Below are 24,737 nucleotides of genomic sequence, written 5' to 3' on the forward strand. Positions count from 1 at the left end.
TTACTGCAGCTTTGTGACCGGGCCGCCGGTCTTGCCAGTGCGTTCGTTGCCGCGTGTCACTGTAAAACTGTTTTGCGGTTGTCCACGTCCGTCCGCTTGTGCGTTCAATAAGTTCCTGTCGCTGGGCTCGTCGATCCCCGGCCGGAAGCTGGTGTACGTGGCCGCGTTGGAGTGAACGCGCGCGTTTGTGTTGTGTGTGACGACAAAAATCGCGGCAAGAAAGTACTCCAACACTTTTCGGAGAGAGTTGTGCGTGTGTGTCTGCATCAATCAAACTATCGATCGAAGAAGCGATCATCCAGGCACAGGGGGAGGACAAATATTTATCTCAAAAGAAAAAGAAAACACCGGAAAATCTCATCCTGTGAATCTACATTATCAGAACAATCTGTGTGTGTGTGTAGGTGTGCTTGTGAAACGAGGATACTTCTTCGCTAGAGAAGATACTGCAACATTCCACTCCAACATCACTAGACTAGCAGTAGCCGGGCGCGTTTTTTTACCCCCCGGGAAAGGATCAAACACGAAAGACGCAAACATCCTGCGGTTGGGTTAACCCTAAACCCCAACCGTGCGTGCGATCCACACACGATCGAGAATATGGAGAGATTTATGTCGCTGCTACTGCTGTGCTACGTTCTGTACCAGAAGTTTGATGGCGTCATCAGTGACCAGGGTAAGTGTCCTAAACGGTATACAGCACATAATAATCGTAACTCTCACTTGGCAGAATGACTCCATGATAGAAAAAATGAACCAAGAAGAAGAAGAACAAGCGTTGAAGTTGAAGCACTGAACACTGAACCAGCTAAGGTTAAATGCAAGCCCAGGAAGCCAGAAATTGTAGTCCGAGACCTTTCGAGGTTGTACTGCCAAAGCAGAAGAAGATATTGCAATGCAATGGAGAACCTTTCCCCCCCACCGATTGCCATTCAATGCGAGAGAAACCCATTTCACCATTAACATCCCCTGACGGCCGATGTAAGCCGATCTGTTTCTGCAAACGTTCTAACGATCAACTGCTCCGCTCCCGCACCATGCCGATTGACCGGCAGGTTACCATTTTCCATGGTTCGGTAAAGATGCTTCCACCTTTTTTCTTTTCGCACTCTCTGCCGCTCTCGAGAATGTGACGACAATAAACGGAATCAGCTTTCAGTACGGTGTCAGTTCACCACCAGCAAATGTGGAGGGCGGGAGGTGTTGGTGTACCACACGTGTCACGGTCGTTTCGATCGTTGTTTGTAGCGGTTCGATGATTCCGGCAAGGAGGATCTTCTTTCTTTTTAGTAGCGGCACCTAGAGTGGGAAGAAAGGGAGCGAAGGCGCAGGCCAGTACAATAATGCATATGCAAATTGTAACATATCCATTCCATTTTATGCTCTCTCCCCCAGGGCACTTTTTTTTGTCGTTGGAGAAAGGAAGAACCCAAAAAAGAGCTCATGGATGGAATATAGAAATCGGCAAGCTTTAAGCAATCATAAATCAACCACTTCGGGAAGGAGTAATGGTGTTTGGATCACGGTCATTACCACTCAACACTCAAAATATATTCCACACAAACTCCCGGTTGTGGACTCACAATTTGTTGCATAATGTGGTCGGCACATGAGTTTTCTTTAAAGCATATGCTACAAATTTGTATGTGGGTGGTGATCCTCCTACCATGTCCACCACTGACTAACGACCGGTGCCGAATGGATTGGTTACGAGAATTGCAACGCAGCAGGACATGTCTGTTTCGAACTTTTACAGCATCTTTTTGTGCAGTCCTTCTTGCAGATGTTTGCGTCCCTCTTGCTTTCTTTTCCAATTTTTCGTCGGTCAATTGTTAGCGGAATCGGACCGGCCGGCCGACCGACGCTAGTGACCGACGAAGTGATCGATTCTTGTCCCTCTGGCTCGGCAGGAGGCCAGCAAGTTGGTACCATGGTCACGTACTTTATCTGTGAAAGAAATGCATTTATTGTCGTTTGAGGGAAACTGTTGCACATGTGCCTAAAGCTCATTTGCTGCGCTCTAATTGGATATCTTAATGGCTTTAAAACTTTGATGACGAAAACCCTGGGTATTGAGCCATCAGAATCTCTGTGGTCAAGAGTCGATCTTCGAAGGTCGTTATTGTAACATGTTTGTTGATTTTGCTCCGCTTGCTCGCAGTATATCAAGCTCTTAGAAGGAAGTCGGAGAAGGATAGCTCACTCTATCGAACCGTGAGTGGTTGAAAGGTCTTTTGGCGCAGTCCGAGATCGACCGCATACGACAGCTAAACGCATCCCGCAACTGATAGGTTAGCCAGTAAACGTCAAAACTAAAAACAAAACCGTCTTAACGATCTTGTAGATCACGCCGGCTAACGATTCACATACTAAACTTGCTGTTTTGAACTCCAATCGTCCCGTGTGAAGACGGGCGTTGCTGTCGCCTCTACCACTGGACCGTCTGAAGTTATTACAGATCCAATTATCAGATGGCACACTCGTCCAAGAAGGAATAACCGTGCAGAAAATCGATCTGAACATATTTGTAACGTTGAATGACAATATGACGCAAGCTGTCATACTTAAAATAAATAAATAAATATTTGCATCGTTTGAGATTGCCTTCGATGCACCACAAATAACTCTTATCTTGAATTTTTCGAATGACAACAAAGAGTCTCTGGGGGAGGAATCCTGTATGTATATTCCTGTTATTTATTCGCTTGAAGTGTGCGGTCTGCGTGAGATAATCGTATAAACACCGGTGGCGTATCTCGGAACCATTCAACGTCAAAGGGGTAAATCACGGATGTTGTTTTAACTTTCCGATGTCCCATAAAAAAAGTCACACCCTTTAAGCGGTTGGAAATCCAGAGCACGTAAACAGCTCCGGAGGCCTCGCCGGCTTACAGTAATTAACGTTTGCCGGACGCATTTTTATTATTGTTACTGTTTCCTCCGGGGGTTTTCGGTTTCATTCTTTGGCTGCTGTGGCCGCTCGCCTTCTGCACGTTTCGGTTTTATTTTTCCGGTTAATCTTATCCAGCGTAGTCTGGTTTTTTGGGCCGTGCATTGTTTTGTGGGTGGCATCGAACAACTTCCAGGATGGATGATGGCGTGCAGCGGACGGGCCGCAGACGTGGCACCAGAACGTGCAGGAATGGTTATTTTTGGGATTTTCTAGCCGAAGCATGTGGACCACCTACACCCCACACACTCGCCATATGCATGCTGCTATTTGGTCTGTGCATCTTCTGCATGCATAGTTCGGGCGCAAAGGGGTTCTTTTTTTTATTAAATGTGTATTATTATTACATACCATTGTCACGGGACTCTGGGGGTGAAAGCAAAAGCGCGAGAGCTGTCTAGAAATGTGATGAAATATTTAAAAACCTCCCCTGAAAAGCTTAGCCAGATGGAAAACGGGGCTGATGGAAACGATGCCATACAACTCACGCCGGAGACTAAAATTACATTTTTAATATTTCAAATTTTTACTGTCTCTCACACACACATACACACACGGTGTGCCTGTGTGTCCAGCTGCAAATGGAGAAGCATATTTGCACGCTCGCCTTGCAAGATTAGTGAATGGGTTTTAAATTAAGGGTTTGTTGGATGTGCTCTGTTTTCATTTCGAAATCTTTTTTGTTTTGTATTTCACTTTAAAGGCCTTTTGTACTTGTAACACGAAAAAAGGATGCTTTTTTATTAAAGACTAGGAAAGAGTTTAATATTTTCAAGTTTGATTTTCTACATTTTTTATCTGCGTCTGGACCAAGTCTATATTCTGTCAAACAACGAAAAAGACAGATTCGAAAGGTTGCGCTGCCACCTGTCTGCTGTCTAATTTAAATGTCATTCGCGTGATGTCAAAACAGGCTGGGTTGTTTGGTGCCATTCTCATGACATGAACAGCTCACTGATGCCTGGCGAGTCACCAAACCCGTTGCAGAATCTATCGATCCACACATCGATCCACGATCCTGCTGAGCATCTTCCTCTCGAACGCGGCTAAGAGGGCTTCGTCTGTTTTGGACAGGGTCCATATCTCAGAGGCGTATGCGAGTACCGGGACTATAAAGGTACGATACAGTCCCAGCTTCGACCGTCGAGATAGACTTTTTGAGGTGAGATGTTGCCTCAGGCTGTAGAATGACCGGCTGGCTGCCAGCATCTTAGCGCGCAACTCCGTCTCTATGCTGTATTCGGTGCTGACGTTTGATCCGAGACAGATGATGTTTTGGACGATTTTTTTAAGGTTACGGGCGGTTAAAGGCCGGCCACAGCAAAGGAGGGATATCGTACATGCCAGACAAAACTCTATCGGGTTTGTTTGTGTTCGATGTCTTGTTCGATGTACGGCAGAGCAGTGCTCTATCTCTGTGCTCTATCTATTCCGGATTGCTCCAAGGTAGGATCCGGAATCGGAATTGGCTGTAGCATTGGAATTGGATCCGGAATCGGAATCAGAAGCGAATCTCAAGCGTCATCATGTTGGCCCGCTCTTTTAAAGAGCACGTCGTCGTGACGTGGCCCGGTCAACAATAGATCTCCAGGTAACTCGATCCCTGGCTGCAGCTTGGGGTCTGCAGCTTGCAGTATTGGGTCTAACCCAATACTACATCCTAAGAGGGCCTGTAACTTCTAGACGGCGTATGGCACTTTCTAGAGGGATTTGGAGCATAAAAGGGGTTTCTTTTTGTTTAAATAACTAAAGTGAGCCTTACTTCAACTGGGCAAGTCTTCATATCCTGTTGTTTGTTAGTGGAGCTTGTTCTTTCTTGAAGTGGATGTCATATTCATCCCCGTTTTGACGTTTGATAGCCCTGGGAGAATCTCTTATGATTACCACTTGCTGCTGCACGAAAATCCTGCTTCGTCAATTGTGCTTCTTTTTTTGTGGGGCCCAAATCCAAATTTCCACTGGTCACTGACCTTAGCACTCATTAGCACTTCAAGAGGATGTTAAGACTGAAGTAAAAAAAAAAAACTCGCATTTTACTGACTTTTCCCTTTCGTTCACATCCAGTTTGATATGTGGTTGTGTGCGAAAGGGTATAATCTTTTCGGGTGAATTCGAAAAAGCTAAAAAATAGTAATAGGAAAGTTCGTTCAACTTGTACCCCAACTCTCACAACATCCATAACTGCTGGGATAAAAAAATGTGTCCCAAAAAGGACAAGAAAGAGAGAGAAAGAAATGCTTACATGCAAGTTTATCCCCCCCCAGGAATCACACAGACACACGTACGTAGAGTTTACGGACGAAAGTGTGCCCTGCCCGTTCCCTGCCGGCCCTAATCACAACCCTCTCTGCTGAGGCTATTAAATCAAAGGACAAGGACAATGCTCGAACATTATGATGTGCTTGTGCTTGATTTTTGTTGTTGGTCGGTGGGTATTGCACCCGTATTTCTTCCTTCCCCTGCTCCAGACCTTGGGGGTGGCTGGTGGGCGATGGGAGAATAATTTTCCATCCTGCTGCGATCGAATCGAAACCGCGAAGCAGCATCGGCAAGTAACAGCAGGTTAGCCAATACACTGCTCTAGATGGAAGCAAAGTTGATGGGTTGATCGCTTTTCCCGTGTGTGTTTTTACCGCCCCTCCCCCCCATACCCGTAAAGAAAGATTTGCATCCATTTTCCTCTTCCAAAGTGTTTATTCTTTTTAACATTCGACGGCGGTCTCTCATGTCTTTGCCTTTTTTTAAGAACAAATTTTGCAACCCACCCCAACCAGCAGTGAAAGTGAAGGAATGGGGTGGGGTTGGGGGGTGCGTTTATTAACCCCGTTTTGAAACCAACCAACCAACAAACGAGCCATGCCAAGCTAGCACACTCAGCACCGCTTGTTGCATTATGCTGCCCGGGTACGAAAGAAGCCTTTAAGTGGCTATTGTTGTGGGAGGGGGAGAGACGGGCGGGGGAAGGGATGGTTGGGTTGGGCATGAGGTGGTTTTGAGACGAGTCCCAAAATATGTTGGGGTCGTCGAACACACGAAGGTGAATGAAACTGTGCGTTTCTGCACCAAAGCCCCCCCCCCTCGCCAATCCCTCCCTGTCATCGCACCTCCGCCCTTTGCAACTGCAGCTGCTGGTCCTTTTTTACCCCAACCTGCATGCACACTCTCTTCGCATCCAGAGCTCGTTGAGATTCGGGTTTGCTTTTTGGGCGCTAGGAGCTTTTGAGAAATAAAAGTAAAAACGGCAACCCTAAAATAAAGGGCAACTTCTCAACAATCGAGACGAGCGAATGTACGTAACAGCGATAGAGCGGGTGAAGACAGGCGCATTTCTTTCGAGTGTCTACTTTGCGGAGGTTTCTTTCGATTACACTTGGGCACTTACGAGGTCTGAGTGACGGTGGAAACTCAATCAAAGTGGTGGAACAGTTTTTAAATTTAAGACATCATTTCGTCAAACTTTTTTACTTTTGCTTCTTCGGCTAACGACCTCCATCTCGGTCATCTAATGGCTTACTAGACTTACTGATACGACGTAGTAAGTTCGGAAGGGGATTTTAACCCTGCCTCATGAAGGTTGGCCTCTAAAAATTGGTTTAAACCAGAGCTTTTTGCAAGAGTTGCAAACAGCTGTGTTGCGATTTACTCCGCAGTGAATGTAAAATTCCATTATATGATTGCAACGTTCTATCATTCATCGGAAGCATTCCGCTAAGTGATTCTACAATTTCATTTTATGCATCGAAAGCCAGTATTATTGAAGGACATAATGTAATAATCTGTACGCCCCAAACCTCTGTGATGATAAGCCGGAGAAAGTGCTGTATGTTTTGTTTTTCCTTACCCGACACAGTGGGCACAGTTGGAACAAATATCGGGATAAAACTGCGAAATTATTTCGTTATAAAATAAAAGTGCTTTAAAAATATTTTATTATAACAAATTTGTCTTTAAAAAAAATGGTGAAAACACTGTTGGCAGAGCTCGTCATTGTAGCGGTTTCTCCATTGTCTTCCCTCCCAGACGAGGGCCAAAATTCTTCTGAGCTTTTTCCTTTCGAACGAAGGCACGAGGAACTCGTCAGTTTTGGACGGATTCCGTCGGCTAGCATTAGCTTCAAATGGTATCATGCGTATCAAGAGTAGCGAAACTAATAATTATGCTACGATACCCCACACCATTTTAGGCAGATAATGATGAAATTTAGAACAAAACATCCTTCATACAAAACACTACTTTCGTAGAAATTTCTGGTGCAACTTGAGAACCTCAGTGGACGCAAACAAATCACATAAAAGCTCTAACTAAATGCTCCTAATGTAACAAAGGAAATGTAGATCACTCTCGCTAGCCGGTTTCTATTAAAAATGATTTTAAATAGCTCATTGCCTTACAGAAAGCGTATTTGCTCGCTTAAGTTAAAGAAGAAATAAAACACAAAAATGTGTAGGTAGATAACTGATATCATAAATCACAGGAGAATATCGAAAATTGGAAATGCAATCCAATTTTCCTACAATTAAAATAATCTAATAAATAAATCTAAAATCTATTAAATAATCTAAAAAATAAAAATTCTTATCTTAGTTCAAGCTCCAATTTTTGGTCATTCATCCTCCTCCCAAATGCCCAATGTGCAAACAACTGAAGTCCGATGAACTTGTCTTTGCCAGGCTTGTACCCTGCTACTTGTGCTATCGTCCGACCCACACTCCTGACCGAAAATGTGATATGATGGGATGACGGGCTGGGCTGAAGATCTGTTGCTGGGTGGGGTGGCGCTGGGTGAAAAAAAAATCACTTTTTGGGGAAAGGGCTACCGCAGGCAACGAAAGCAAACCCCCCCCCCCTCCCCCCCAACACACTTGAAACTGCTTACTTTTCCCGACATTCCTTTTCAGTCTTCTGTTTTTCACCCTGGCATTCTCTCTCTCTCTCTCTCTCTCTCTCTCTCTCTCTCTCTCTCTCTTTCCCGCTTTTCTTCTACTAGAAGGCTGTACTCCAACAGTGTATGTATGGGGTGTGCTGTTGGTGGGGTGGGTTGGTTCGTCCTGTACCGATTACACTCTCGACGGTGTAAAAATAGCGAAAAACGAAAAACTTCGTCTGCTGTGTTGTCTGTCCTTGCATGTGTTTGTGTGCGTGTGAGACAGGTAGTTTTCCTTTGAGTGTCGTCTTTTCGTCTCTCCTTCAAAGTCCTGTCGTGTCCCCTTCACCGCTCTCTGTACGGCTTTTCTTCAAGAAAAGGGAAACTTTTCGTACGAGAGGATGATTATCGTCGATTCATCGAAATTTCCTCACATTTGTTATTCAATTCGGATTACGTATCGTTTCTAGTGGTCCTTTTCGTTGTTTTTCATTCGTCTGCGACAGAAGCGAAATTACTGGGATGTTTATATGACCTTTTTGAGGGTGTTTTAGGATCCTTTTTTTTAGCAAATAATAATCAAAATAATTCTTTAGAACAAAAAGTTTAAAAGAGTTTCAAATTAACATGTATTTAATGTAAGGGACACACAAACAACTGAAACCCGGATTTGACCGTTGACGGCCAAGGATCCTAAGGCGCGCAAATTTGAAAAAGCGAACCGTTACTTTGCGTTACGCAAAGCGTTACTTAAAGGTCAAAACGTTCATTTATATGCCACATTTTTTCGCCTGTGTTACTCTCTGTTTCCACCTAGCGAAACGTTGCCGTCCACCGCACGATTATGGCTGTTGATGTGGTATGCGCACAGTGGGAAGGAAATGTTTTTCTCTCGCTTGCTTTTTTTTTGCTGCTTAGCTCATAATAGTTATTTTCTTAAAACGAATATGCATGCTGCCCTGTGCCTCAGAGCACCCAAAGGACATCTTAAAAAAAAAAAAGAGAGACAGAGTGCGAAAAGGAGGGAAAAATCTAGAAGAAGGCACCGCATCGCATTGCCACATATTTAGCGAGTCTCTCGCTCCTTTTCACATCAATCTTCTTTTTGTTTTTCCTCCCGTTTTCATACCGTTTTCTCTGAAGCGATGACATGAGGGTAAGAAAGAGAGAGATCGTTTTATCCTGATTTAAAGATTTTTTACTTTGTTCGCTTTGGCTGTAACTGCCCAGTGGGGTTGTGGGGAGAATTTTGGAAAATGTGACTAAAAATTGTGTGTGTATGTGGAGGGGGGGGGGGGGGGGAAAGCTAACAGCCCGCGCGGTAGCCGGGGGCCGGATTGAGCTGTAGAAGAAACGAAAAAAAAGGAAAAACTTTTTCTTTACGTCTCTTTGCTTGCGCGAGCGTTCGTCTCTTGTGGTTGTGTATGGCTATCCGTTGGATGTTTCGTACAAACAAAACAGTACCCACAAAAAGCAAAAGAAAAATCGCAGTTTTTGTGATTTTTGCTTGCAAAAATATTGCCGAATCTTATCGTCCTAGCAGAGCGCGTCTCCTTTATCTGCCTGTAAATAGGAGTGGGAGTGGGTGAGGGTAAGAGGGTGGAAAGCGGAGTAGGGGAAGGGGGGGGGGGGGGTGGAGGTCCTCGCCAACTCGGTTTGGTTCATCAGCAGTAGCAGCAGCCACTCGACTTGAGAACGAATGCGATATACACTGCGCTCTCTGTGCTGTGTACTTGATGAGGTCAACGAACGAGAACGCATCCGCGGCGTCGCACCGTTACCATTTTTCTTGCACCCTGTGTGTCAAGCTGTCGAGCGGAGGGGGGGGGGGGGGCAGTGCGGGAGAGGGGGAGAGGGGTGGTATGAAGGGTTGACTATTCCATGTCGGTGTGTGGGTGTATATTCGAATTTTCGCACGCTTCCCTCCGCCTTCCTTCGAGAGGTGTGTGTGTGCTGAATTGAAGGATGTGTTTGTCACAGGGTGGCACATATTTTATGGTACGAGGCCAAACCGGACAGCCCAGAATTCAGGTGCGCATTTTCACTTTTGCAAAAGTAAGAAGGGATTTTACTATTGGCATTAACCCTCGACTGGGCTTTGTTGAAAATTATCTTTTTCGTATAAGAATTATACTTTTGAAAATATTTTTGAGGAAAGTACCTACATTACAAGTGAAATCAGACAGAAAATCCTGAAAGAAATCCTTGTTACAAACCAGGACATACAAAAAATCATTATAAAATACCTTTTTACTTACTAATTGCATACTTTCTCGATCAAATTTTTTTTTTCCTTTTTAAAGTGTATTTTTAATATTTTATTAACTTTTTTTTTGCCCCGCCTGTTCCGTTGTATTTCATTGGTGTATGTATGTGTGTGTGTGTGTGTGTGTGTTGATTACTCAATAAAAATTTCAAAAACTTCCTCCACTGAAAAGGGTTTCCCGTGCCAAAAAAGTTGCTATAAAATTGTAGCTAAGATCTAAGGTCTAGTTCTCGCATGTGTTCGCACCTATGCACCGGGGTTCAATCGTGTTTGCTCGTGCATGGGTTTGCCAGGAGTGTGTCTTCCTATCCCCCTGATTATCTCGCCACCAATCCTTTACCTTCTTTTACACACTGAAGGGCCTTAGCAATGCTTGAGCCTCACTAACGAGCAAAATGTTGAACCGTAGGTTTCGCAAAGGCAAGACTCCATTTCTATCACCGGACACACGTTGGGACACACATACACGCCGGGAAAAAAAAACTGACCCGAAGACCTCCCACACACCCCCACCCTTACAGTTAGTGCGTTTGTGGCAGGCAAAACAGCCCGGGAACTGAATTACTATAACGCATCATCGAATGTCGCATCATCATTAGCGGGCACGAAGTGGTGAAAGAATCGTGGGATGGGGGTTGGGAAAGGGGGGAGGGGGGGGGGGTAAGGGTGTAGAGCAACGGAAACCGTTCCATTAATAAAAAGGTAAAACTCCAAACAAAGAGCACCTATAGGTACACACAGGCGTGCCCGCGCGCTTTGGCCGACCTCAATGACACCACACGAGTCTACGAGTGTCGCAACCGGTACGGAAATTGTACGTGTGCGCTCGCGTATGTGTAATTGGAAAGTGTGTGCAACCGAGCTGCATCGGATGCGTTGACGATAATGCACTTCAATCCGCTTTTTTCACCCCCTCCCCCCCCCCCCCCCCTCGTACAGTGTCCCGGTTGCGCCCGCCACTAACATCACCATTTACATCTCGTTCGTCGCTTGGTCTTTTGATAAATTATCTAAATGACCCGCATACTACGTCCGAGACACAGGTGATTTGTACACACAGGGGAGGGATGTAAGGGGTGGGGGGGGGGGGGAGAGAGAGGGAGAGATAGAGAGAGAGAGAAAGACAGGGTTAGGGTTGTAGAGCTCCCGAGCAGTCAGAGTCGTGTGCTCTGCATCCTTTTTGGTTCGGCGAAGGTTGTTCCATCAAGCCCCCGGGTCCTGTTGGTGCCATTTGCTAGATTTGTTTAGCGCTAAACCTCGGCGAACCGTGAAAAAGCCGTTCCCGATCAGCATTCTCCCGGACCGATTGACTCGCTATGTTGAGCGGAGGGAGAGAGGGGTAGAGGAACTGGATGCGATGAAACGATGCACTTTAGTGTCATAGTAAAACCGTACCGCGTACTGAATACTGAAGTAGTGCTTTAAAGCTTTAAAGGCATCGGGTCACCATAGATCTCAACATGCCTATACTTACCTGGAACCGTCATGTAATAAACACTGGACAATCGGTCGTAAAGTTGCTTTTAGTTGTACTTGTTGCTTTTTTTTTTTGGAGGAATTATTACCCAAAAAAAAGTCATTCGATTTATTTGGCGTATTTAATGATTTTCCACTTCTTTCTTTTCCTTGCAGTTGTATTGCTGGACACCACGAAGGAGGCGACGCTGGAGTGGACCCGATATCCCTACGGACCGCAGGCACAAACGCCCGGGGTGAGTATAAGGAGTGCGCCTTTGCAGGGACGGGGTAAACTGTAAACTAACTCCAAATCTGGAACGGAAAGAACTTTGTTTGGACGCCCAAACTGCAATGAAACCTTTGTAAGATATAGCATTCGGAAGCTTCGAGCCTAGAGAAATTGGGAGCTAACGGGTAAATTCACGACTAGTCGTTCTAGGTCAAAGTTTAACTGCGTCCAATAAGAAGGGATTTGAATTTTTGCACTCCTCCCGGACGAGTCTAGTAAAGAATTCGTGTGTTCGTCGACTTTGTCCTATACGCTCGACACCTAAATTAATCCGAAAAAAGTAGGCCTAAGCCTAGACATCTTTCTAAAGAACGCATAATCTCCTGAAGTGCTCTGAAACTAAGCCTTCAAGGACAATCGAAGGAGTGATCGAATATAAGAACATCCCGAGCTCATCGGCACCCCAAGAACTCTGACACCGAGCCGTGCAGAGAGGTAGGTTAACCCGGTGGAAGAAAGACTCCTCCGATGCACAATTTTTGGCCAATTGGTCTGATTTTTCATATCCAGGAATAATGTATTGAAAGGCACAGGCAAACAAGAGATATTCGAAACTATTTCTTAATGAGCTCAACAGTTGCCAGTTGATGCAGTTGACAGTTGCAAATTTGAATACCGCGTAAGAGGTGCGAATATCTAGTAAACTAAGCATACAATTTGAAAGAAATCCTTGTTTAATTTAAGGGAAGCTTTTCGGCAAGCCTTGTCTTTCTCCTCCTTGCCGGATTAGAGATGCCTTGATTTATTGCTTTATTTCGTCTCCTAAGTTTAGCGTGGTGATGTTTTATGCCTCGGCTTAGCGTCAACATTTGTAGGTTTGCCGACACAAATTCCATATGCTCAAATTAGACAGAGCCAAATGACACGCCGTGGTGCTGAAGATGTACTAGGTGCGTGCTGTCGCCGATCTCTACGTGCTGATGACATCAAGACACAACGGAGTTCGGGCTCTAGGCATAAAGTGTAGCAACCATAATAAAAGAACCACAACCCATCGCGAGGTAGCTTTCTTATGCAAATGAGGCTGGAAATCATTCCTCAAAATAATGGCCTCCTTGGAGTATAAAAAGTCATCGTTAGTCATCTTCGCCGCTTTCTGTCTCCGGTATTGATACGGGGGCTAAAGACCGTGCAGCTAAAGTACTAAATTAGTGTGTAGCTTCATTTGTGAATCGTTTGTTCGTCTTGCCTCCCCCAACACAAAGATACACTGTCCGAATTTTGCTTGCAAAAATCATACACGGAATTCATGTATGCAAATTTTAATAAAAAAAAAAAAGATCTTCCTTGGAGCGAGCACAGGAAGTGGGAAGATCATGAATGGTCTTGGGGTGTGTGCCGCTGCCGCCGCTGTCACCGTGAAGGAATGCTTCACTCAATTAAAGACAGCCAACCCGTCATTTAGGATTATGAGGCAAACGGGAAGATTTTTATGTTCTTCTATCGTTCGCTCTTTGCTTTTATGCACGAAACTTTACTATCTCCTCCCCGCTCAACGTAGGGGCCTCTTCGTACCGGGTTTCCATTAAAAATAATAATAATAAAAAAAACAGCCAGTGTGGCGCGCAAGATGAAGAGATGAAATGCAATCGGAGTGGTGCAATAAAAGCAAACAAAGACGGTGTGATGGTCTCCCATATTTCTATATTTTTGTGTTCCCATTTTCCAGCCAGAGGATATTTCGGCCAGTGCGGAGCTGTTAACACGGGTTTGGTTGCCTCCGCCGTTCGCCACACAAACACATGTGGACACGTTCTATCGAAGGTCTCAGTCCACAGTAGCGGCTCGCCTAAACGCGGGTGTGTGCTATTACTGCTGGCGGGCCCATCTTAAAAAATGGAAAAAAAAATGGGCAGCTGTTAAGATATGCCCGCGAGGACCCGCGGAACCGTCGCGGAGATGAGCTATCTGCAGAATAATTTGACTTTAAAGATCCAGACTTTACCTCCTTCGTCCCCGGTGATCGGTGCCCTTTCGGGGTTTGGAGCGGGGGGAGGGGGGGGGGATTTTGTTTTCTCGTCCATAAAAAGTCAAATTAGAAGCAATAAAATATTGGAATAAAGCCAAAACCAACCTCCTGTGTATTGGGATGGACGCTAATAACGTCGTTGTGCCTGTGGGTTGGTGAAGGGTAGGGGGGGGGGGGAGATCAGACAGGCAGGCGGTACACGACCTCCCAATCGGTGGAAAAGCGCACTGGTTTTTGTTGTTGTTGTTGTTCGGAAGCAGAGACGCAGGGTCCCAAAACACTTCAAAAGCGAACAATAAAACGAGCAAAGACCGAGGGATAAAGAGAGCAGCAGGATAGCGTTGCGCATCTTGGGCGTTTAAGGCATCATTAGCTTTACAGAGGCGGCTTAATGTGAACCCGAGGCGCTATCCGGTTGGAATTTGGCGACCAGGTTTTCGTTGGTTTGGACACACATGCTAGTAGTGGTCGCCGATCGCCGACCAACAGGTGCATGCGTTTTGGGGCGGTAATGTGCTCTGCTACCAGCAGAACTCTCACCCGGGGGTTGTGGGGTTCAGTTTTTTTTTATAGCTCACCACCATCAACACCCAAGTCGAAAACCTGATGAACTGCTGCCACGAGGCGCGCTGTGGTCGGGCGTACGTGTGCCATCCACCGATCCGAGTATGTGTGGAGAACGAGCGCAAAGAAGAAGGAGTCACCGAACAAGCACACCGGATGAAAACCTGTTTGTGGCGGTAGCGGCGGCGGCTCGTGGAACTCCCAGCAGTCGCTGTGCGAGGCTTTGCGCTCTGCAGAGTAGCGCAGCATAACCACCCGGAGGTGGAGAGATGTAGCCGGTCGCGGAACCATTGGAAATCGAAACATTAGCGATGTGGCGTTGATACCGCTCACGAAAAGAAGTTCGTGTACGTCCGGTTGCCTCTAATCGCTGGTCGTCGATCAAAATGAAGCCAAACGGCATGGGAGAGCAAGTTTTATTCGTTTCGATATCAATTTAATAGAGCATACCCCGCGTGTAGGGCGTTACGGTTAGGGTGCAGATAAGATAAAGTTTCATTAAATGATTACGTTCGATGGAATAGTTTTAGTTTCAATTTTGTTAGCATTCCCGTTCAAGAAAACTCGCTCAGAAATCTGGTCGAATCACATGCAAAAGTTGTCGATATATCAATTTTATGTACACTCTACACTTGATGCTGCTGTAGACGACAAACGTAAGTGCTCTAGGAGCTGTCTTACGGGGTTGGAAATGCTTGAGAATTAAAAAGAAATAATTAGAACTTCTTCCGATAACGAGAAGCCATTGCTCTCGATGTCCCACCGGAGACTCTGTAGGCGTATTAGGATTTGTTAATCATTTGATTAAAAACAATAGTAAATTGCGTAGACGTTGAGCGTGCGTATGTTCCCCGCCTTGTAAAGAGATTGTAAAATATTGCTGGCTAACGATGATAGCACAATGGATCGCAATTAGGAAGTTCAGGAAATCCCCCATTTTCATCAACTTTAGATTCCATCGCAACATGCGTGTGACATCTTAGCGCGTTGGGCGAGAAATTAATTGATAATCGTATCGATTCTCTGGCCACAAATCCAGTGAACCAGTGGAGGAGAGAAAATTAAATTGGAAGGGTTAAAATATCAATCAATTAATGAAGTCGCGCGCCTAATGATTCCCTTTTCTTTGTCTTCCGTTTATGATTCGATTCGCACAGTGGGTCGAGGAGTCGTTTACCAACTTCGTGAAGGGCATCAACTGGCGCAGCTACGTGGTGTGCGACGTGGCGTACAACAACGTCAACAACTGGCTATGGTCACCGTTCATCGATCGTGGCCCGGCCAACCGGCTGTACATCGAGATTCACTTCACCATCCGCGACTGTTCGCTGTTTCCCGGCAATGCGCTCTCGTGCAAGGAAACGTTTAGCTTGCTGTTTTACGAGTTCGATGCGGCCACCCGGGAACCGCCACCCTGGCAACCGGAAAGCTACAAACTGATCGGTCGTATAGCGGCCGGCGAGGGCCGCTTCAACCAGAACTCGGACGTGGACATTAACGTGGAGGTGAAGAGCATTGCGGTGACGAAGAAGGGTGTGTACTTTGCGTTCCGGGATCAGGGCGCTTGCATCAGTGTGCTTGCGGTGAAGGTGTACTACATCACCTGCCCGGCGGTGACGGTCAACTTTGCGCACTTTAACGAAACGCCAACCGGGCGTGAGGTGACGATCATCGAGCAGCAGATGGGTGTGTGCGTGGAGAATGCGGAAGCGTACGAAACGCCAACGTACCTGTGCAAGGGCGACGGCAAGTGGACCATCCTGACCGGGGGATGCCGCTGCAAGGTCGGCTACGAGCCGGATGCAGAAAAGCAAACGTGCAACGTGTGTCCGGTGGGGAAGTTCCGTTCGGCGGAGGTGCGCACGTGCACGATCTGTCCGTTAAACTCGAAAACGAACAAAGTCGGATCACCGTTCTGTCCGTGTTTGAGTGGACATTATCGACATCCGCGGGATGGTAAGCATATGCCGTGCTATAAACCACCCGGACCACCCACCAACCTGACGCTGCTGTTCATCGATCAAACGAGCGCCATATTGTCGTGGAATGCACCGCAGCGTGCGGCGGACGAACAGTTGGACAGTAAGTTCCGTAGCGATATTGTGTTTCGGGTACGGTGTGCCGCCTGCACCTCGAACGTGGTGTTTAATCCATCGAGCGAAACGTTCAACGATACAAAGCTGACGCTAACCAACCTCGAACCGGTCACGACGTACACGGTGCAGGTACATTCGCAGCATGGCGTATCCTATCCGATTGTGGTACCGGAGGGAATGCATGGTGGTGCGGGTGGTTACGAGAACGGTAGTGCGGCACCCGGTGCAAGTGGTTATCACGCGACCGAACCGCCGATGGTAATGGTAAATGCTCGGGCCGGTGGATCATCATCCGATCTGGATGACATTAAGACGGAGTTTGCGGAAATTACCTTCACAACCGAATCGGCCATCCTTAGTACGGTGTTTAACGTAAAGTAAGTCTGCAACACTCCAGTATTTGCCTACCTTTCCAGACTCAAATGTACAGTGACTGCCAATAATACAAGATCACTTTTATCGAAATTTTGGTCAAAATTGCTTCACAATATCATTTTTATCAGACGTGCTCTAGCTGGTGGTCTTATTTTACTGGAGTCATTGTAGATGTGAACGTATACTGATGGTTTCCTCTTTTGTTTTTAAATTTCTGCTCACCCTAAAACGACACACAGAGTGGTACAGATAACGAACAAGGACGTTGATCTGGTGTGGGATAAACCGATCCACAGCGATTCCCCGATCGAATACTACGAGGTACGGTGGTTCCCGAAGTCGGAGGTGGACGCTATGAACAAATCTGTGCTGAGCACAAAGGAATCTAAGGTGCACATCGGCGATCTGCTGGAAAACACCGAGTACGGGTTTCAGGTGCGCTGCAAAACACTCAACGGTTGGGGCACCTTCAGTAATATCGTGTACGCGCAAACGCATCAAAGCGTCAGTCCGGGTATGTAGTCTGGTTCAACTCGCAACAACATCACAGCTAGCAAGCTCAGTCAAATTATGATCTTTTTTATATTTTGTTTAAACTTAAGTATTACGGTTCGGTGCCGCATTCTCCGCTCTTCTTGAGCTGATTTTTTTACAAATTTCTAAAGGCATTTCTTCCTTGTTTTTTTTTTTGCTTTGCCTTATTCCGGGCAGTGACGGTTCAAAAGAAAAAAATCTAATCGTTGTTTGCATTCTTTTTTTTCGATTTTTGCACCACCCAGTGTACGACGATTCATTCCAGATGCGTATCGTAGCCGGCACTACCGTTACTGTCGTGTTTATTCTGGTGCTGGGTATGTATTCGCCACCTTTGTGAGATGGGTTATTCAAACTAACTTTTCCAAATCTTTTCGTTGCACATTTAAGTGATCGTTGTGACGGTAGTATTTCTCCGCTCGAAGAATCACGATGAGATTGACAAGAAAACGAACAACCATCTACCATTGCCGTTGGATTATGCGAGCAACGAAGGTAACGCTTTAATGGTTGAGTTATACGCCCGTTTTCTTTACTCTGCCCCCCCCCCCCCCCCCCCTCAAATAGCTCCATTATCCTTCCATACATAAGATATACCATCCTTTCGCCATTCCTCCCTTGCCACCAATTCGGTGTATTCGTATGTGTGTGTCTATAGCAGTGTGCGTGTGTGAGTTTGTGTGTATTGCATGAAGTGCTCTATAATTCATAAGGATGTGGAAGGCTCGATCTTACCCAGCCAGCCAAAAGAGGAAGGAAATAAAAAAAAAAACGTCCGAAAGTTATGAGAGAAAACACCCACAACGAAACCTTAGGTTCCTTTCCTTTCCTACAATTCCCTGACAAGTCAGTATTAAAACCCCATTCCTACTACCCGGTTGGTTATGTGTGGTTCGTGTTGTGTGATCGTCCTGGAAAGGCTAGAGCTCAGTACATCTATTCGGTCGGAACAATAATTTCATACAGGAGAAACAACTTCTACACGCTTAATGACAGCGATAACAAAAAAAAATTGAGCAACATTTCTTATAAACATTGTTCTCTTTCTATCTTTTTTTCTCTTCTATTTTCTGCGCCGTTACAAATTTGGCAAAAAAAAAAAAACGAAATCAAAAATAATCGAAACAAAATTGAAATTTGATTCTGCAAACTGAAAAACAGGACTCGTAGTAACATATAGTAAGTGTTGAAAGTTAGCGCTGAAAAGGCGCGTGTCGCCCAGTTTGAAAGCCTGTGTTTTTGTTGTTTCTGGTTCAAAATCGTAGCACACTTGTTTCGCTCTCGCTTTGCTCTGTGTTGACTCAGTTTGTATTTGTTTTGCAGCTTCCAGAACGTTTCTTGTTAGTGTAATTGAAGAACACGTGTGTGTAGACGTGTTACGAGAGTTTTGTTTTTTCTTTCTCTACGTTATACCATTTTTTATTTGACTGGTTTTTGACCAGTTTATATGCTTGTGAGTCACTGTAGAACGGTTTTGATTAAATTACCCAAAAGTGGACAAAAGTGTTGTACTATAAAGAATATTAGAAAAATATCGTACTTCTATGAAGTGTTTGTCTGAACATGCCCTTTCATTTTCTTTTCTGTATGTTGCTGTGTGCTAGAATAAAACATAATTGTGTTTTTTTTTGTTTCAAATTATTATTTCGTTTATTCTGTCTACCAGTGCTTCCTCTTTTTTCCTTTTGTGTGTGTATGTGTGTATGTTTTTTCTTCTAATCATTCAATAACTTTTGTGTGCCCACAATAAATTGTCCAGCTGTCTCTGTGTCCACTAGTCGTTTAAAATTACACGTAATTTCTGCTCCGGCCTATTCTGTAACCGTACACGTTTTTTTTTTTATTATTTATTTATATTTCCTACACGTGCGCTTTTCAACAACTATTAGTTCACGCAATGGACACCACCCCGATAGTCAAAACGATGAAAAGCAATGGTAAAGTTCGACGACATTTTCTTTTGTTGCTGTTTAGTTTTGCTTAATTTTTAACACCTAATTAATTTCGGGGCATTCTGGACCTGTCTTTTTCCGTAAATCGTAAATGTCTTTATTGTTAGTTTGTATTTGTTCATCTTCTTTTTTTATTTTTCTCAATCAAACGAAACCATTTTCATTCTGTTCAAAACAAGCAACAAACAAGTTTGTCGGGTCTCTCTCTCTCTCTCATTCTTATCTATTATTTAATTAACATACATCTCTAAGCGGGGAATTTAATGCGAAAACCGAAGTTGTTAAACCGCACACAACGATCCATGTCGGTCGACTTGCAATTTTTTTTTCTTTGCGCTTATGCTTCCGTTTCATGCTAATACAATGCTCTAGACGAAGTTTATTTGGCAATTAGTATAGGGTGTCCCCAGCGAAGAAAAACATTTCCAATGCAATATAATTTTGTTATTTTGTGGTTCGTACAAGTATCGAAAAAAGATAGCAATAAGAAAACTCTTTCCAACAGAGTAATTCAAATGTATAGATCTTCTAACCTTCGTTGCAATGACCAAAAATACACACCCGAGTAGGTGCTCATTGAAATAAAGGTTAAAAAATTGATCTAAAATACAGGATTAACCTGTAATAGTTTCATCCAAACCGTTTTGTAGTTTCAATAGGAATTCTAAAGCTTGCAATTAACCTTACTTCCCAAAATCCCGAATTACAACCATCCTTGTAACCATCTCCAATAGAATGGGCAAAACCATACGCTAAAAACCCGAATCGAAATCAAAAACCGCTTCGTAACTAATTTGCTTTCTTTATTTTTCTTTTTTTTCTTTTCTTTTCTCTATAATTTTTGGCCGATTATGTGTGCGCGTGTCCTCCTCCTACTCTCGTATAATTTCAAAATCAAAATTTTATGCTGCCTCAAAATCTAAATTTTATGCTTACCTGCTACGTTTTTTTGCGCCTTATCGATTTGCTTGCATTAATTCATTCCTTACCAAAAAATAATCTATCTATTTACAATTGAACTTTTTGAACAATAATTTAAACTTCAAACAAAAATGTTCATAACGCAACTGCATGGTTCTCTTGATATGCTCTTAAAAAATATTTGAATTATCAAACTGATGCAATATCTGCTTTTTTATACTTACGCGCGCTTAATACCTTTTTCTTGAACGTAATTTTGAAATGGCTTGCTGTTGCCTATTGCTTTCCGTTTGTTGCCGCCTGTTTTATTTTCATTACCATACGCTTGTGTTTTCTTCTGTGTGCTCTTGTGATATTGGTGGTGGTGATAATACTGCTGCTTAAACTGGTTGTTTGTTGGTCTTGTGTTGGTCTGTGGTGTTGTGGTTTTGCTTTTGCCTTCCGTTAACACTGTGCGGAAATAAACAAAACTAAGGTGGTTCATACGGATATTACCGTCAACGTCGTAATAATTTTGCAGTGACGACACCATTGTTCGGTACCAGCCGGAGCTATGTCGATCCGCACACGTACGAGGATCCGAACCAGGCGATACGCGAGTTTGCCCGGGAGATAGACGCTAGCTACATTACGATCGAGGCCATTATCGGTGAGTGAAAATGGGCCAGCCCTCTTCCAGCACCACATTATTCATAGTATTATTTCACTTCATTTTAAACCACAGGTGGCGGTGAGTTTGGTGACGTGTGCCGGGGCCGATTGAAAGTTCCGCCGAACTTTGTGCAAGAGATAGACGTTGCAATCAAAACGCTCAAGCCCGGCTCGTCGGAAAAGGCGCGCTGTGACTTCCTGACCGAAGCCTCCATTATGGGACAGTTCGAGCATCCGAATGTGATCTTCCTGCAGGGTGTGGTGACGCGCTCGAACCCGGTCATGATCATTACCGAGTACATGGAGAACGGTAGTCTGGACACGTTCCTGCGCGCAAACGATGGTAAATTCCAAACGATTCAGTTGATAGGCATGCTGCGTGGGATTGCGGCCGGTATGACGTATCTGAGCGACATGAACTACGTCCATCGGGATCTGGCCGCACGGAACGTGCTGGTGAATTCTTTGCTCGTGTGCAAAATTGCCGATTTTGGGCTGTCGCGCGAGATCGAGAACGCTAGCGATGCGTACACGACACGGGTATGTATATTCGTTTTGCGTAGTGTTGTGGTTAATGAATATTTAAGGAAGAGTCTTTCATATGAATCTTAATTGCAGCGTCATTCAAATCAAGAATCGACTCCAAAAAAAATCATAAATCTTAAAACATTCAAGAATATTTATAGATTCATGAATATAAAACATGCACGATATTTTAAAGATTCATGAATCTTTTAAGTTTCGTGAATCTTCTAAGATTCTAAGAAGCTGTCAGGATTCGTCTCGTGCACATGAGCCTAATCAGATTCACCCAACACCTGTTAGGCGCTATGCACTTCTGTCCTTTGGTAGAATGTTTTGGGTAATTGAATTTTTGTTCGTCTCTCGCTCTTTAGGGTGGTAAGATACCGGTACGCTGGACGGCACCGGAAGCGATAGCGTTCCGGAAGTTTACCTCGGCATCGGACGTTTGGTCGTACGGTGTGGTACTGTGGGAGGTGATGTCGTTCGGCGAGCGACCGTACTGGAACTGGTCGAACCAGGACGTGATCAAGAGCATCGAGAAGGGGTACCGGTTGCCGGCGCCCATGGATTGCCCCGAGGCGCTCTACCAGCTAATGCTCGACTGTTGGCAGAAGCAGCGTACGCATCGGCCCACCTTTGCCAGCATCACGCAAACGCTCGACAATCTAGCGCGGCAACCACAGGTACTGCTGACGACGCGCAACTCACCAGACAATCCGGTTGCCCGGATGGGTACGGCCGGCGGCGTGTCGGATGACCTTACGCAGGAAATGCTAGCAGCGGCTGCAGCGGCGGCGGCCACAGCTGCGAGTGGTGGTGGAGGCGGTGGCATGCCCGCAATGCTTGTGGGCGGTGGTAGTTCCCAACAGCAGCAGCAGCAGCAACAGCAACGAGCCGCCACACTGATGATGGGTGGCGGTGGTAGCGGTACGACCGAACGTGTGCTAAACAACGGTAGCAGCAGTATGGCGAACGTGCCCGGCTCGATGGGTACGCTCGGGTCAACAGTCGGTGGGTTGAGCAATACCGGCACGATGTCAGGATCGGGCAATCCGGGCATCTTCATCAGCACCGATCTGTGGCTGGAGGGCATCAAGATGGCGCGCTATTCGCAACATTTCAAAGAGGCCGGTCTTGTCACGGCACAGCAGGTTAGTTAGTTGGCCAAGTTTTTCTTTCGATTGAGTGTGTACGGTAACTAAGTTTGTTTACTTCCCCGTTCGTAGCTTTCGCGGCTAACAGCTCAACAGTTGTCCGATATGGGCATCACGCTCGTAGGCCATCAGAAGAAAATACTCCACCAGGCGCGACAGATCGATACCATCATCTAAAGCCCACCCCCCCGCTTCGAAACCATTCCGTAACACAACTCACAGAATTTCGGAGGTCAAGGAGAGAATAAACGACACCATACACATGGTATAGTTGCTGGGTCGCCGAATCGCCGAGTACAACAAGTCTCTCACGAACAACAGTAAATCTCTAAACTAATAGGACGTTAGATAGTGTTAGCTAGGTGCGTTTCCACGGCATGTTGAAAATCAACTACCATTGAAAGAGGTCTTATGGTTTGTTTTTAAATTTTTGAATTACTGGTATAATGAGCGCCCGTTTACGAGCGTAAAATGTAAAAAAAAACAAATACTCTACACCGCAGTATAAATATATAATTTGATAAGGTACCGCCAATTTACCAGGCTCGGGGAAGCACTCATGCAAGCAGTCACGCATTTACAACCACCACAGGCTATTTTATAATATTTTTTTGGATCGATGTTTTTAATCTGTGTAATTTTTTAAAACCTATTTTATGTTCACCTGTGTTCAAAACAATGAGAATATCGAGACATGCACACAAACGCCACCACACCACAGTGATTTCGTTGTTGTTTGGGATTAAGTTTTTTTTTTGTTCTGTAAGATGATGAGCGCTGTCAAAAATTCCTGCCTTAGAAGCAAAATTTAGCGGCAACGACTTTAACAAAAATACTCATTCTAACTCAGTGCATTCAGTAAACTATTACAAATCCGTTTAAGAGCCTAAGTACGGTTGCGTATGTGTGTGTGTACGTGTACATTGAGATAATATACTCTTCCCTGGCAACATTAATGCATTTATTTACTTATCCAGTGCCAGCACGGGAAATGTTCGCGTCTAAGTTTACATCCTGTGATCGCTTGTGTGTGGATTTGCGTGCGATGTATGTGTGCCCTGTACATGGCAAGAACAATATTCTCAAATCTCGGATAGTAAGGGTTTAGGTTTTTAATGGAAAGCAGAAGACACACAAAAAAAGGCAAATCAAAATCAGTGTTCTTTCTATTTCGTATGAGCTCTCTCAGTGAACTTGTGTTACTTAAGCGTTGGCATTTTTTTTAATACATACACATACATATATACATACATGCATACTAGCTGGTATCAAAGTCCTTTAGGGGGGAATAGAAGCTGCGGACAGAGACTGACCCATACTCACACACAAACACACACATACACTGACTGAAAAATGGGAATGTGGGGGTGTGTGGGGTGGACTTGGAGGAACTATATTTTATAGCAGGGAACGGTAGTAGTTTTTAGTGGCAACAGGCAAAATAGAATCGTGGGGCGGAGGGGGGGGGGGGGGGTGATATTATGTTTTGGAGGGGTTTAGTTGTGGTGTGCACGAACAGGGTTAAAACAGTACGGAATGATATCAAGTGGAAAAGGTCAAATAACGAATTGGGAAGAGAAGGAACTGTAGAAGAAGGGAGGGAAAAGGGGGATGGGAAGGCGTACTTCTGGGGGTTGGGGTTGCATCAACAACAATGTGATTTTTATACTCGGTAGTAATTAGGTAGTCGGCTTTTTATTTTGAAATATTTTTTAATTACTGTTAATTTTAAATTGCTAGTTTCTTAGGGGTTTCCTCATACAAACTGCGCCTCTCCTTAACAAAAGAAAATTTTGCGCTTCCGGTTGATGAATCATATTTTTTTTTGGCAGCAGTGTTTTAGGGATCTAACCTGACGCACCACGAACGCGAAACAAGCCGAAACGAAACACCGAATGATAGTTTGAAAGTAACGCTTTTTTGGTACGTTTTTCTATTGTTTTGCTTGCATCGTATAATAATATTGATTCAGTTTTTTTTTTAGTTTAAGTGTTAGCTGCTTCAGCTGATTTAGTACAAATTTCACAATGCATTTCCTCTTTTTGCCATTTTCCGGGCATGCTCGGTTGACTGGTCAGAATATAAAAAAGATACAGTAATAAGGTGAATTATTTCAGAGAATAAGAAGATTTTTTTTTGCATCATAAACCACAAATTATTCGTTTCGGT

General features: G+C 44.7%; 3 protein-coding genes across 4 annotated transcripts in view; 2 read left to right on the forward strand and 1 right to left on the reverse strand.

The window, feature by feature from the left end:
• LOC126556132 (fasciclin-1) overlaps positions 1-24,737 on the reverse strand; it is a 353,811-nt gene that overhangs the window by 198,363 nt on the left and 130,711 nt on the right. The gene's annotated exons all lie outside the window — the stretch shown is intronic.
• LOC126558010 (26S proteasome regulatory subunit 6A-B) overlaps positions 1-24,737 on the forward strand; it is a 309,006-nt gene that overhangs the window by 118,785 nt on the left and 165,484 nt on the right. The gene's annotated exons all lie outside the window — the stretch shown is intronic.
• LOC126567464 (ephrin type-B receptor 1) lies at positions 556-22,751 on the forward strand. 2 transcript variants are annotated; one of them, XM_050223686.1, is made up of 11 exons: positions 556-676; positions 11,713-11,792; positions 15,518-16,833; positions 17,071-17,345; positions 17,611-17,682; positions 17,756-17,860; positions 19,255-19,302; positions 20,759-20,887; positions 20,963-21,429; positions 21,786-22,565; positions 22,641-22,751. In XM_050223686.1, the coding sequence occupies exons 1-11, from the start codon at positions 601-603 to the stop codon at positions 22,743-22,745; spliced, it is 3,453 nt and encodes a 1,150-aa protein (XP_050079643.1). In that variant the 5' UTR covers positions 556-600; the 3' UTR covers positions 22,746-22,751. The 2 variants fall into 2 exon arrangements, with proteins under 2 accessions (XP_050079643.1, XP_050079649.1); XM_050223692.1 differs by lacking the exon at positions 19,255-19,302 and having other exon boundaries at positions 20,714-20,887.

Source organism: Anopheles maculipalpis, chromosome X, assembly GCF_943734695.1.
Source record: "Anopheles maculipalpis chromosome X, idAnoMacuDA_375_x, whole genome shotgun sequence".
In the NCBI taxonomy this organism is placed as follows: Eukaryota; Metazoa; Arthropoda; class Insecta; order Diptera; family Culicidae; genus Anopheles; species Anopheles maculipalpis.

Coding starts and splice junctions, on each gene's coding strand:
- LOC126567464 (XM_050223686.1), top strand. CDS start 601: ATGGAGAGATTTATGTCGCTGCTACTGCTGTGCTACGTTCTGTACCAG. Junction 16,834..17,070: donor AGTACGGTGTTTAACGTAAA/GTAAGTCTGCAA, acceptor AACGACACACAG/AGTGGTACAGATAACGAACA. Junction 17,346..17,610: donor GCATCAAAGCGTCAGTCCGG/GTATGTAGTCTG, acceptor TGCACCACCCAG/TGTACGACGATTCATTCCAG.